The sequence below is a fragment of the Capra hircus genome, chromosome 5 (genome assembly GCF_001704415.2).
Source record: "Capra hircus breed San Clemente chromosome 5, ASM170441v1, whole genome shotgun sequence".
In the NCBI taxonomy this organism is placed as follows: domain Eukaryota; kingdom Metazoa; phylum Chordata; class Mammalia; order Artiodactyla; family Bovidae; genus Capra; species Capra hircus.
This window is the reverse complement of record NC_030812.1, coordinates 25,243,304-25,253,908: the sequence shown is the minus strand read 5'-3', so window position 1 is coordinate 25,253,908 and position 10,605 is coordinate 25,243,304. Positions and strand designations below refer to the sequence as shown.

Sequence of the window (10,605 nt, the reverse complement as noted above, 5' to 3'; positions counted from 1 at the left end):
CAGTTGGGCAGAAGGGAGGGGGCTGCAGAGAAGGCAGGACAAGAAGGGAGAGAGAAAAGATTCTTCAAGTTGGGAAAGAAGGAAAATGTCAAGGACTTAACACCAAATTTATCACTTTTTAAAAACAAGAGATTTTTCCCCCAAAGTGAGGAAATAAGAAACAAATCCAGTGTCCATGCATTCTCAACTGCGGTCTTGATTCCAAGACGCCTCCTCACTCTCAGACCTGTTGCAAGGGAAGCGGGTAGGAAGAGAAAGTGAGTGAGAGGCCTGAGGTCCTATGGTCCCCTCCCCCACTGGTGTGCCCAGCCATCCCGCTAGTCAGGCATCTAAGTGTAGCATCCCATACCAGTCACCGGCCCCTCATCCTGTCTACACAGTGGAGGGGAGACTGTCAAATCAGAGCTCGTGAGGTCATTTCATCCATGTCTCCACTCCAGGCAAGACCACTTGGAACGGTCTTGGAGCGGTCATCCAGCCTGGACAGATGAGGCTCTCCCTTTGGGTTCCAAATGCCCTTTATCAGAAAATCCATGGTCTACTTCCATCATCGATTCCAGGAGCCAGAAGTCCTCAGACGAGTCTAACCTCAGTGCCCCCTGCTGCAGCTGAATCCCATATCTCTTTATCCACCAGGTGTACGTGCTCAGCCGTGTCTGACTCTTTGTGACCCCGTGGACGGTAGCCCACCAGGCTCTTCCGTCTATGAGATTTCCCAGGCAAGAATACTGGAGTGGGTTGCCATTTCCTCCTCCAGGGGAAATATAACCCTGGACCCATTGATATAACCTGCTTCTCTTGCCTCTCCTAAGCACTGGCAGGCCGAGTTTTTACCACCGAGCCACCTGGGAAGCACATTTGTCCATCAGGGGAGATGCAAATCCTCCAGCCACAGAGGACAGCTTTTCAGAGGCTGAAGTTGGTCCTTTGTTCCCTTTCCCTGACTCTAGATCTCAGCCCTTGCCCTCCTCACACAGCCTGCTCCCCTGCAGACTGGGCACGCAGCCCGGGGGTCTTACCGCGTTGGCTCCCTGGGAATCCAGCGGTGGTCATTGGGTTGAGGGCCCCTCTGTGCTGGGTTTCTCACTGCCCCTCTCCTGAGTGTTAGGGATGGACTCTGCAGGCTCTGAGGAGGGAGAGCAGGTGGCAGCAGGGAGAGCTAGAGTTCACCAGGGCTTGGAGAGAGGGAGCTGCTTCTGCTTATCCCATCCCATACTCCAACACCCTTGAGAGGAGCCCAAGGCCAGCTGAGGGCAAGGGGGCAAGACCCACAGGGTTTTCTCTGGTCTCAATGACTACTTAGGTTCACTAGGTTTTTGAAGTCTGCAATCAGGAAAAAAAAAAAAAAACCTCTAAAAAAAGCTTAAAAATTTGGGTATGATCTCAATGTGTGGCTAAACCTGACCTGAACAGACAGGAAGCTTTTGATAGCGTATGTATCCCACTTAGTGTGCCCAATCATTTCCCTGCAGAAATATTCATGTGTTTGACTACAGGGGGACTCTGCTGGGAGTATGATGGAACACACAGTATATATTCCGTTGTCACCTTGGTAAAGCTGGAAAAACTCTGACTTCTGACCCACGTCTGGGATAAGGACCCGTGGACATGCAGCTTCCATTTCTTGCGTGCTTTCTGTGTGTTCGCTGCCGAGCTAAGGACCAGTCTCATTTAATTTTCACAAACAACCCAATGCAATAGGCGCCATCATTATCACTTAGCTGACTGAGGTTAAGTAAGTAGCTCAAGGCCTCGGGGCTGGTGTAGTGGCAGAGCCAGAATTCCAGCCCAGAAAGCTGCTTCCATTCTGGCAGGCACCTCCTGCCGACCCCCCCCCCCCCCCCATATATCAGGGAGCTGGGAAGTCCAAGTGGGAGGGGATGGTGTCATTTAGTAAGGAAAGGTGAAGAGATGCAAACACATGCTGGTTATGCAAAGGATCCATATTCTCAAGACAGTTTCTGGCTACTGCTAGGCCCCTCCCCATAGCCAATAAGGCTGGCCTCCCCTGGGCTGGTCCCTCCCCAGCCTGAACGCACTGTATGTTTTCCCAGAGGTGCCCGGCCGTGACTCCGCTGCTGTGTCTGTGATCCCGGGTGGGCAGGACTCCTGGGTCCCTGTGCTCTCAGCAGCTCCTTCAGGCTCCTCTCCCGGCTCCTGTTGCCCCAGGTGATGTTCAACCATCATCTGGAGCTCTGGGGGCGAAGAGAAAGGGGGAGAGCATTGGACGAGACTGCCCTGTCTCCTCTGTGGACCCTCAGCTTCAACAGCTCCACTAGAGGGCCAGTGCACACTGCCTGTGTGATCTGACTTTCCTGATCAAGGAAGGACATTCATTGGCCAATAAAGAGGGACTAAAGCTAGACAATAAAATGTACATTCTTCAAAGCTGAGAGAGGGGAAGGGGAGAGCCTTTAAGAACAAAAGATCCTCCTGACTTGCTGGGATACCTATTCTCCCTTGTGGGCAGGAGAAAAGACTCCACTTAGATTCAAGAAAAATTTGAGTACCTTCTCTGTGCAGTGCACTGTGCTGGGTGACTTCACATACTTTATTTAACGGCCAAAGTGAGGTAGTATCCAGGGGCCCTGGAGGTTGAGCGGGTTCTCCCAGGCTCTCCAGCTAGTCGGTGGCAGAGCTGGAATGCAACACCTCCCCACCCCACCTCCCCCCTCAGGCTCCAGCAACTCTCCTTTTGCAAAGGCAGGTTTAATGATTTCCCAAGGATTCCTTCCAAAGGGATGCCGTCCTGGCTACTGCTCAGCATCAGGTGTGGCGGGGAAGGGTTTTCCCAACCTTTCATTGTGGGTGTGGTCCTCGTCGCCTTCTTCCGTTGCCGTGGAGACATGGACAAAGTGGGCTGTGAAGGGCACAGGGCACAGGTGGGCGCCCACCCTTTTCGCCCTCCCCTCCGCCTTGCCATGCTTGTAGATGGGGACTGGGGAGGCGTGGGCTTCAGAAAGTAGGGGGAAGGAAACTCTTGCTTCCCCAGCCCCTACCCTGCCCATGATGGTGAGCAAGACGGCTGTGTCGGGGGAATGCATGGAACTGCGCGTGCACCTCCGCTCAAGAAGAACATGTGAAGGGCACAAGCAGGAGGGAGACAAAAGGTCCTGCAGGTGGGGGCAGTGGCTGGAGGTATAACCCTCTAATAAGTCTGGGGGTTCTCTGCACTGGGCTGAGCGGGAGGGGCCAGCTCACCTTGAGAAGTGGGTTGGGGATCCGGTCTTCATCTACCTCTGAGGGAAGGAGAGAGGAGAATGTGATGGGGATGGGAGGTCCAGAGGGGCCCTGGGCAGTCTGACTTCTCAAGGGGAGGAGCCCCTGCAATCACCTCCCTTGTGATTGGTCCCTCATATCTGTCCCTAGGAAGCTGGTCCTGACGGGCTGCCCTGGCCTCCTCCCTCCAGCCCCATCCTGCTCTGCTGGTTGGCTTTATCTCCTGCTTCTAGTCTGGTCCTTGTCTCTGTAGTTAGCCGGCACCTACATCCTTGCCTCAAACCTGGAGGTTCCTGAAGGCAGGCTTTGTGGTCCTCCTGCTCTTTTCCTCCCGAAATATCCATCTCTGCCTCCTTCCGGCCATTCTCCCTACCCTGGATCGAGAACTGGACCAAGCAGAGGAGAGAACGGCAAACTTGTCCTGTACAGGACGATCCTTTTAAGTAGTTGGAGGGAAGTTGGAGGCTCAGGCATGCGGATTGCCAGTCGGGCTTCTTGGCATCACCATCTCTCTTCCACTCTCCCGCCAGCGCCCCTGACATTCTCTGAGACCTTGCTGTCTCTCCAGACCTTGATGGGGACGCTGGTGACCAGAATGCCAGCTGCTCCCTAAGCTGTTTCTAACCTTCCCCTTCCCCTCTGGGGGCTGTGAAAATAGCTGATGGAGGCGGTCCCTCCCCCTCACAGCTGTCACCGCCTCTGGGGATGGGGGCAGCGGCCTCTCAGTTGCTGGAGAAACCTGGAAGGCTGTTGCCGCAGCAACCAGCACTCCACTGACCACCCCAACTGCTGGGGGGCTTAGGAACCAAGTGGTCTCCTGCTCGGTCTTTCCAAGGCAAAGAAAACCCTCCTGCTAATCCAGCTGCTACTTTGGTGCCTCTGGGACCGAGCAGACCTCTGGCTCCTCAGACCTGCCCTGTTATATCTAGCACTCGCCTTCTCTCACTGGGACCAAGCTGTCTTCAGCAGCCCCCACTCCCTATAGTGACCATCCTGGGGTTTACCTGGGGATGACTGGTCACTGGTCAGCACGAGGGTGGCAGGGGTGGGGCGGCGCCTCCGGATCTGAGGGAAGAGGTCAAGTACATGTGGAAGCGTCATGGCCCCACGCACACTCAGCAACAGAATCCACACCACCCACTTAGCACGCCACGTTACACTGAACCCTCGGTCCCTGGGGGACATTCTTGGGCCCTCCCTCTGCCCTGGGGACCCAGAAGACCTCCCCCACTCTTTGCTGCTCCCCTAGCCCCCTTTCTGTCTCTGCATCTCCCCAGGTCCTGGCCCAGCTCTCCATCTCAGCATCTATATCTGTGCTAATGCATTGATCTCCGGCCCATTGTCCTTCCGTCCATCCTGGATCAATGGTCAGAAATAACCCGAGAGGGAAGAAAACATTCCCCTCAGTGTCCCAGCCCACTCCCCAAAAGGACATGAACCTGTTGTGGGCCAGCACCAGCGGAGAGCACCCCTCCAGCCCCACCCAGCCTGGGAGGGCAGCACAGAGAAGGCAGGTCTGATCTGAATGCGCCTTCTTCTGGCCTGTGCCACTCCCTCCCTCCCTCATCTCCTCCCTGTCTTTGGACACACACAGGAAATAACGGTCTGGAGAAATCCTTGTCATGGTAAATATCATATGAGGAGGAGCCTGAGGCAGGACCATGGCCAGGGACTAAAGCTAAGCTGAAAAATCTGATCCTGGGCTCCCAGGTCCCAGTCTAAGAAATTAACAGGTAAGAGCTGATTGACTGCCGGGCCTCTGAGCCCCTCTTCCCCTGCCTCTGTTCTTCAGTTTTGCTGCCAATAAAGTTGGTTGTTGTCAAAGCCAGTCCAAGGACTCTTGGGACGTGTAGTTTTTCCCCTTTCTCTGGAGGTCTGGAAGTGAAGGGAACCGTGGGGTTGGAGTCCCTGCAACTCCCTCCAGGGCAGAGGAGGGGAGGGAAGACTAATGGGACTAGGAAAGAGGCTAAAATTATCCAGGGCTGAGAGGAGTAGGCTGAGGACACTGAATGATCACATCCCTATCTCTCTGTATCCATTATTTAGAATCATTACTGGAGTGGGGTAAAGGGGTGGGGTGGGAGTGGAAAGACGCCTGCCCTTTTCTTTGCCCAGAAAGTGGGTATCAGGTATAGCAGGGGGCAGGGTTAGTCTATTGAGGGGCTCCCCAAAGAAGAAATGGGTGTGTGGAATAGGGGTAGGTTGGGGTAGGCACTGTTTTCTCAAGACAAGCCAGCGGTGTCTGTTTGGGGTGACATTTTAAGGTCCCTGCAATACCAGTTCTGTGTGTGTGTGATCGTGCACACATATAGGCATGTGCTGCACAGACATTATTTGTGAGTCCACCTCTGGCTATTCCTGGTGCAAACGTGCTGGGGGCCCTCAGGTGGGCAAGTATGCTTCCTGCAAGCGGAGTGAGGCCATTCTCCTAGGAGAGAACTCGTCCGCCCTGGGGGAGGGGTGCTGAGGCAGGCAGAGGGTGTGGTGGGTGGGGATGAGTGGGAGTTGGGAGCCTGAGAAGGACACTGCAAGTATGATGGGAAGGGCCTTGAGAGGGCAGGAGGACTCTGACCTTGGACAGGTCCCTTCCATTACCAAATCCTTGCCTTGGACAAGATTTCTAAGCGCTCAGAGTCCTTGAGAATTTTGATGTCCTACAGGAGGAGGGAAGTTAGACTTCTGGAAGTACTCCCAGGTCCCTGAACTACTAGGAAACGAGTGTTGGTCTCTTTCATTTTCCTTGCCCCTATCACAAATTCTAGCTCTCAAGGACGCTTGGTGCCTTTGCCTCTGATTTATTTCCAAACCAGTTACGCCAAGGACCTGGTAGCTGTGGGCACCCCTCCATCCCCTGCCACTCTGTGCTCCATAACTCAGAGTTTCCAACCCTGCCACCCTCTCAGGTCGATCTGGCTTAGGTGCTCCTGCCAAGCCTGGAGTTTTTTGCCTACACATTTGGGTAACAGCAAGAGGGGCTGAAGTTGGACTACAGGTAGAATTTCAGGCCGAGCAGACACAGATTTCTGAAGAGGAGAGAAAAGCAGGCTGAAGTCCCAGCCTCTTTTTCTCTCTGGCTTTATAGCATGGCCTCCTCCTCCTCCCCTGTCCCCCAGATCTCTAGGCCAGCTGGCCTACCCCTTCCTCCTCTCAACACACACCTCCACCTGCCTCCTCTAACACCAAACAGAGGCAGGTGTCAGGCATGGGCACTGGCTGCGTCAGCGGCAGGCATTTCTGCTTGGAACCTCACCCCTAAGCCCCTGGCTCACTCACACTCTTGGGCCCCTTTCCCTGGATCTGAGGTTATTTTAGCCAGTCTCCTGCCTCCAGGCATAACAGCCTTTTCCCTGACCCCAAGGGAATGCTCCCCATGCTCCTGGCTCTCCACACTCCTCATCCTCAGGAGGTCTGCAGTCTCCCCACCCTCCCTCCCTGCTGTCACACCTTTGAGGTCTGGAGATGTGGCTTCCACCAGGCCAGGGAGAGGGATGGAGATGCAGGTCCCTAACCCCTCCCCACACTCTGGAAAGCTAAAGTTACAGGGAGTGTACTGAACCTTCACATCCAGACCTTATTTCCCCAAACAGCTGGAGCAGCAGGAAGAACACGCTCTCCAGCCCATCCCAAGAGCTCAGAGCTTTTTCAGGTGGGGAGGCCCAGCCAGAGCCCCCGCAGCTAGGTGGGGAAGCAGGGCAGAGACCTTGTGGGAAACGACTATTCTCTAGGAGCAGGGATGTCTAGGCAAACGGACAGAGAACACCAAAAGCGATGGAGCAAAGAGCAAATATTTGGCAAATGGGTGGTAGTAGCCACCACGGGTGGTCACTGTCTCCACACACATGCTCACTCTCCCTGACACACAGTTGCTCACACACTCTCATACACTGCCGCCTCTGCCAGGCTGCTCTGAGCTAAAAATAGGCCAGGACGGGAGGCTGGGCCAGGGCCCTGGACTCCCACCCTTGAGCCCAGGCCAGCACAGTGCTTCTCCGTGTCTCCGCTCAGGCTTGGACCCTAGCCCCTAGAAGCCCCCGCCTCGGTCTCCCCAAGGCCATTTTCCCATGCCTTCCCCGCCCCCCCTCCCCACTACCGATCCAAAGGGCAGGAGTTGCGAACAAGGACCCACGTGTCCAGACTTGCAGAGAGGGGAGCCAGCCTGCACGCACGACTACTCCTCTCCCCAAAGCCCCAGCCCTCCCAGTTCTCCTCAACCCCTTCTCGTCCTCACTCTCTGGACTCCGGCAGGATCGCCTCCAGTTAGGAGAGGGCTGGGGGGCTCTTTCTCCTCTTTCAACTCCCTCGGTTACCTGCCCTCTCCCTTAACCCCTCCGACACCCTTGGGCGTCCCCACCGAGCTCAGAAACTCTGGCGGGATTTGACTGGGTGGGGGGATGCAAGACTGGTGGAGGGGGGGAGGGGTCGTGTGCTCAGGCAAGCCCCCTCCCCCAGGGCTGGGGAAGGAAGGGAGAGACTTTCGTGGGCACCGGCTTCGAGGGCAGGCGTTCGTCCTTCTGTCCATCTTGGAGAAACACAGATGGGGAGATGGGGCTCCCGCGGTGGGGGAGGGGAGAGAAGACCCCCCCCCCCAACACCGCGCTGGCCCTCGCCAGGGCGCACCGCCAAGGGAGGACTGAGCGGGGGTCTGGGGTCGCACAGTCCGGGGTCCCTCGTCCTCTGCCGGGCGAGACCCCTGCCGCCCCGCCCCGCTCCGCACCTGCTCGGCCGCCTCGGGGTCAAGGTGCGGCTCCAGAAGCGGGACGGTGAACTGGATCTTCCGGGGACTGTGGTCTTGCTCCATGGCGGGGGCGGCGGCTGCGGGCGGGCAGGCGGCGGACTCGGGGCTGGGGCGGGCGCGCTGCCTCTCCGCTCCGCTCCGGCCCGGCCCCAGCCCGGCGCGCTCGGCTCCCGGCTCCGGGCTCAGCGGTCCCGGCTCGCGGCCCAGGGGACTCCGCCGCCGCCGATTGGCTCGGCCCCCGCCCCTCCCGGCCCCCTCCGCCTCCCCCCGCCCGGAGCCTTAACCCCGTCGTGGCCGCGCCGCCGGCTGCCGGGGGTCACCGCCCCGCGGAAGGGCGAGGCGGGTGTGGCCCGGCCCGGGGCGCAGTAGACGCGGCTCGGGCGGGGAATCCTGAGTTCTAGTGGGGTGGAGGGAGGTGGGGGGTGGAGGTGCGGAGCGGTCACGAAGAACTTCTCCAACCTGGGGCAAAATCGAGGGGCTGGGAAGGTGGAGGGGCGCTGCGAGAGAGGAGGCTGCACACGCGAGAGGAAGATTTCCTTTCTGATCTTAAAGGGGTCGCTTCAAAGAGAAAAGAAAGGGGATCTAGGCTTGCAGCAGGAGGGATTAAAGTTAGACCAGGAGAGGGACTTTCCATTGAAAGGAAAACGCTAGCCCGGAGGTGAAAGCTTGGAGGGGAGGTCTGGGGTCTGGGCACAGGTCTGGTTTCACTCTGTGGGGGGAGGGGGAAACGAAGATCTTAGAGGGTCCCCGGAGCCTCTGTCTTGATGGCAGTGGGTGGAGGGTTTAGGGAGCGAGGACCATCTGGGACTCAGTAGGAGGAGAAACGGGTGGGGAGCCAGGAATGCTTGTGAAATAGGTTTCTGTTTCTGCTTGCTAAATTCTGGGGATGTAAAGCAGGTGGAAGGCCTGCCAGCGGAGAGTGTTCCTTGCTGGTGGAGAGGGGCATGCCTTTGGTGGGGTGGCTTGTTTACAGATGGGTTTGGTTTCTAGTTCCACTGTTGGCAGAGTAATGAAAAGATCTGCCGTAATTGAGGAGATGGAGGTAAGACTGCGAAGAACTCGCTAGTTTGGTGTAGGACCAAGATACCAATACTAGTGAGTGAGGGAGATGGAATATTCACCAGACCTGCTGGGCACTCTGCCAGGGGCTGGGGGGCCACTGGGTAGAGGGAGGAGAGGCGCTGGGCACTGGGGGCGGGGCAAGGCTGGATGATGCCTCTTTGGGGGAGGGGGAGAACTGGGCTCAGGGGGCAGGGACAGGGAACTCTGAGGGGGCGCTGAGCAGGGGCCTGGGCCAGAGATCTGTTTCTTTAACCTTAAACCCAACAACTGGCTCCTTCTGTGCAGATTGACGCCTGGTCCTCTGGGGACCCTGGGATCATCCTCCCCTCTAAGGGGTCAGCCTAAATCCTCAGTTGCCTCCTCTCCCGGGCAGCCTTTCCCTGGCCTGGATTTCACATTGCCCCTTTCCCTCTTACCTCCCAAAATAACCTCTGGCCTTCCCCCTAACGTATCCCTTTACACACCACAGGCCTGGCTCAGCTTTCTCAGGGCAAGGCTGGGGTTATAAGGGACCCAGTCGGCTGGGCCTGTTTGCTGTGAACTAACCTCTGTTTCGCTGTTGCTCCAGGAATGACCTCCTACACCCAACCTGTGACTGCGTGGTCCCTTTGTGCTCTCTTTGAGGTAGCAGGGCCAGCCTAGAAAACAGCTGGTTGTGAGCCCCAGATACCCCCCTCCCCCAGTTGCTCCTCTCCTCCGCACAAGTGGCCGTGGTGGGAGTACATGTGCAGGCCCTGAAGCGAAGAGGATAGGGTAGGGTGGGAGACACAGGGGCTCAGCAGGACGCGCTCTCTGGCTTTCCTTGCACTCACTTCTCTCCTAACCGCATGCACACAGAACCGGGGCCAAAGTGTCCTTTAAATAGGTGACTTGTTCCTCCCCTCCCCTCGCCTATTCCGCCAGGACCCTGGAACCTAGAACTTGAAGTCAGGATTCCCACAGCCCTACAGAGCAGCCCAACATGTTGGGATTACAAAGAGCTGGACACGACTGAGCGACTGAACATCAAGACATCTAGGCCCTCAGATGCCCCTCACTGAGGCTTGATTTCCACACTTAAAATGGGCAGAATTTTCCCTACAATAGGATTGACTGTCATAGGAGGTAAGGTATCTAGCATGTAGGAGGCTCTCAGTTAATCGATAACTGCTCAGAGTCAATACCACTGAAGCAACTTCACACACACACACACACACACACACACACACACACACACACCATTACTGTCGTGGTATCTCCTGGCAGACAGCAGAATTAGGGGAGTCACCTTTCCAGGTTCTCATAAGAAGACCCTACATACCCACCCGTCACCCAATTTGTTACATGCCCTTCAAACTTGGGTTTAGTCGTGGAAATTCCTATCAAAACCTCACATCCACCCTTCGTGTTCCCTTCTCAAGCTTCAGATTCTCAGACTCCCTTCCCTGGAAGCTTCAGGTCAGGAGAGGGCCCAGAGCGCTCAGGCTTTGAAGAGATGGCTGATGGGGGTTGCGTGGGATGAGGGGTCCTGGGAGCAGCCGGTGCTGGGGTGGAGGCAGAGGAGGCGAGAGCGGGAGGGAGGAGAGGCAGCTCCGGCTTCTGGCTCCAGG

At 56.8% G+C, this 10,605-nt stretch overlaps 1 protein-coding gene across 2 annotated transcripts; it reads right to left on the bottom strand.

Annotated features, from left to right (window-relative positions):
• On the bottom strand, positions 89-8,145 carry PPP1R1A (protein phosphatase 1 regulatory inhibitor subunit 1A). Of its 2 annotated transcripts, XM_018047640.1 has the most exons (7): positions 7,934-8,144; positions 4,224-4,284; positions 3,202-3,239; positions 2,797-2,860; positions 2,040-2,195; positions 1,020-1,126; positions 89-226 (listed from the first exon to the last, which is right to left on the bottom strand). In XM_018047640.1, exons 1-6 carry the CDS (start codon positions 8,015-8,017, stop codon positions 1,050-1,052), a joined length of 480 nt encoding a protein of 159 aa, XP_017903129.1. In that variant the 5' UTR covers positions 8,018-8,144; the 3' UTR covers positions 89-226; positions 1,020-1,049. The 2 variants fall into 2 exon arrangements, with proteins under 2 accessions (XP_017903129.1, XP_017903128.1); XM_018047639.1 differs by lacking the exons at positions 89-226; positions 1,020-1,126 and adding an exon at positions 1,530-1,654 and having other exon boundaries at positions 7,934-8,145.

Excerpts from the sequence above, each read along its gene's own strand:
- PPP1R1A (XM_018047639.1), bottom strand. The coding sequence starts at position 8,017 with ATGGAGCAAGACCACAGTCCCCGGAAGATCCAGTTCACCGTCCCGCTT. Across the intron at positions 4,285-7,933 it reads ACCCCGAGGCGGCCGAGCAG|ATCCGGAGGCGCCGCCCCAC; the intron begins GTGCGGAGCGGG and ends CTCTTCCCTCAG. Across the intron at positions 3,240-4,223 it reads CAGTGACCAGTCATCCCCAG|AGGTAGATGAAGACCGGATC; the intron begins GTAAACCCCAGG and ends TCCTTCCCTCAG.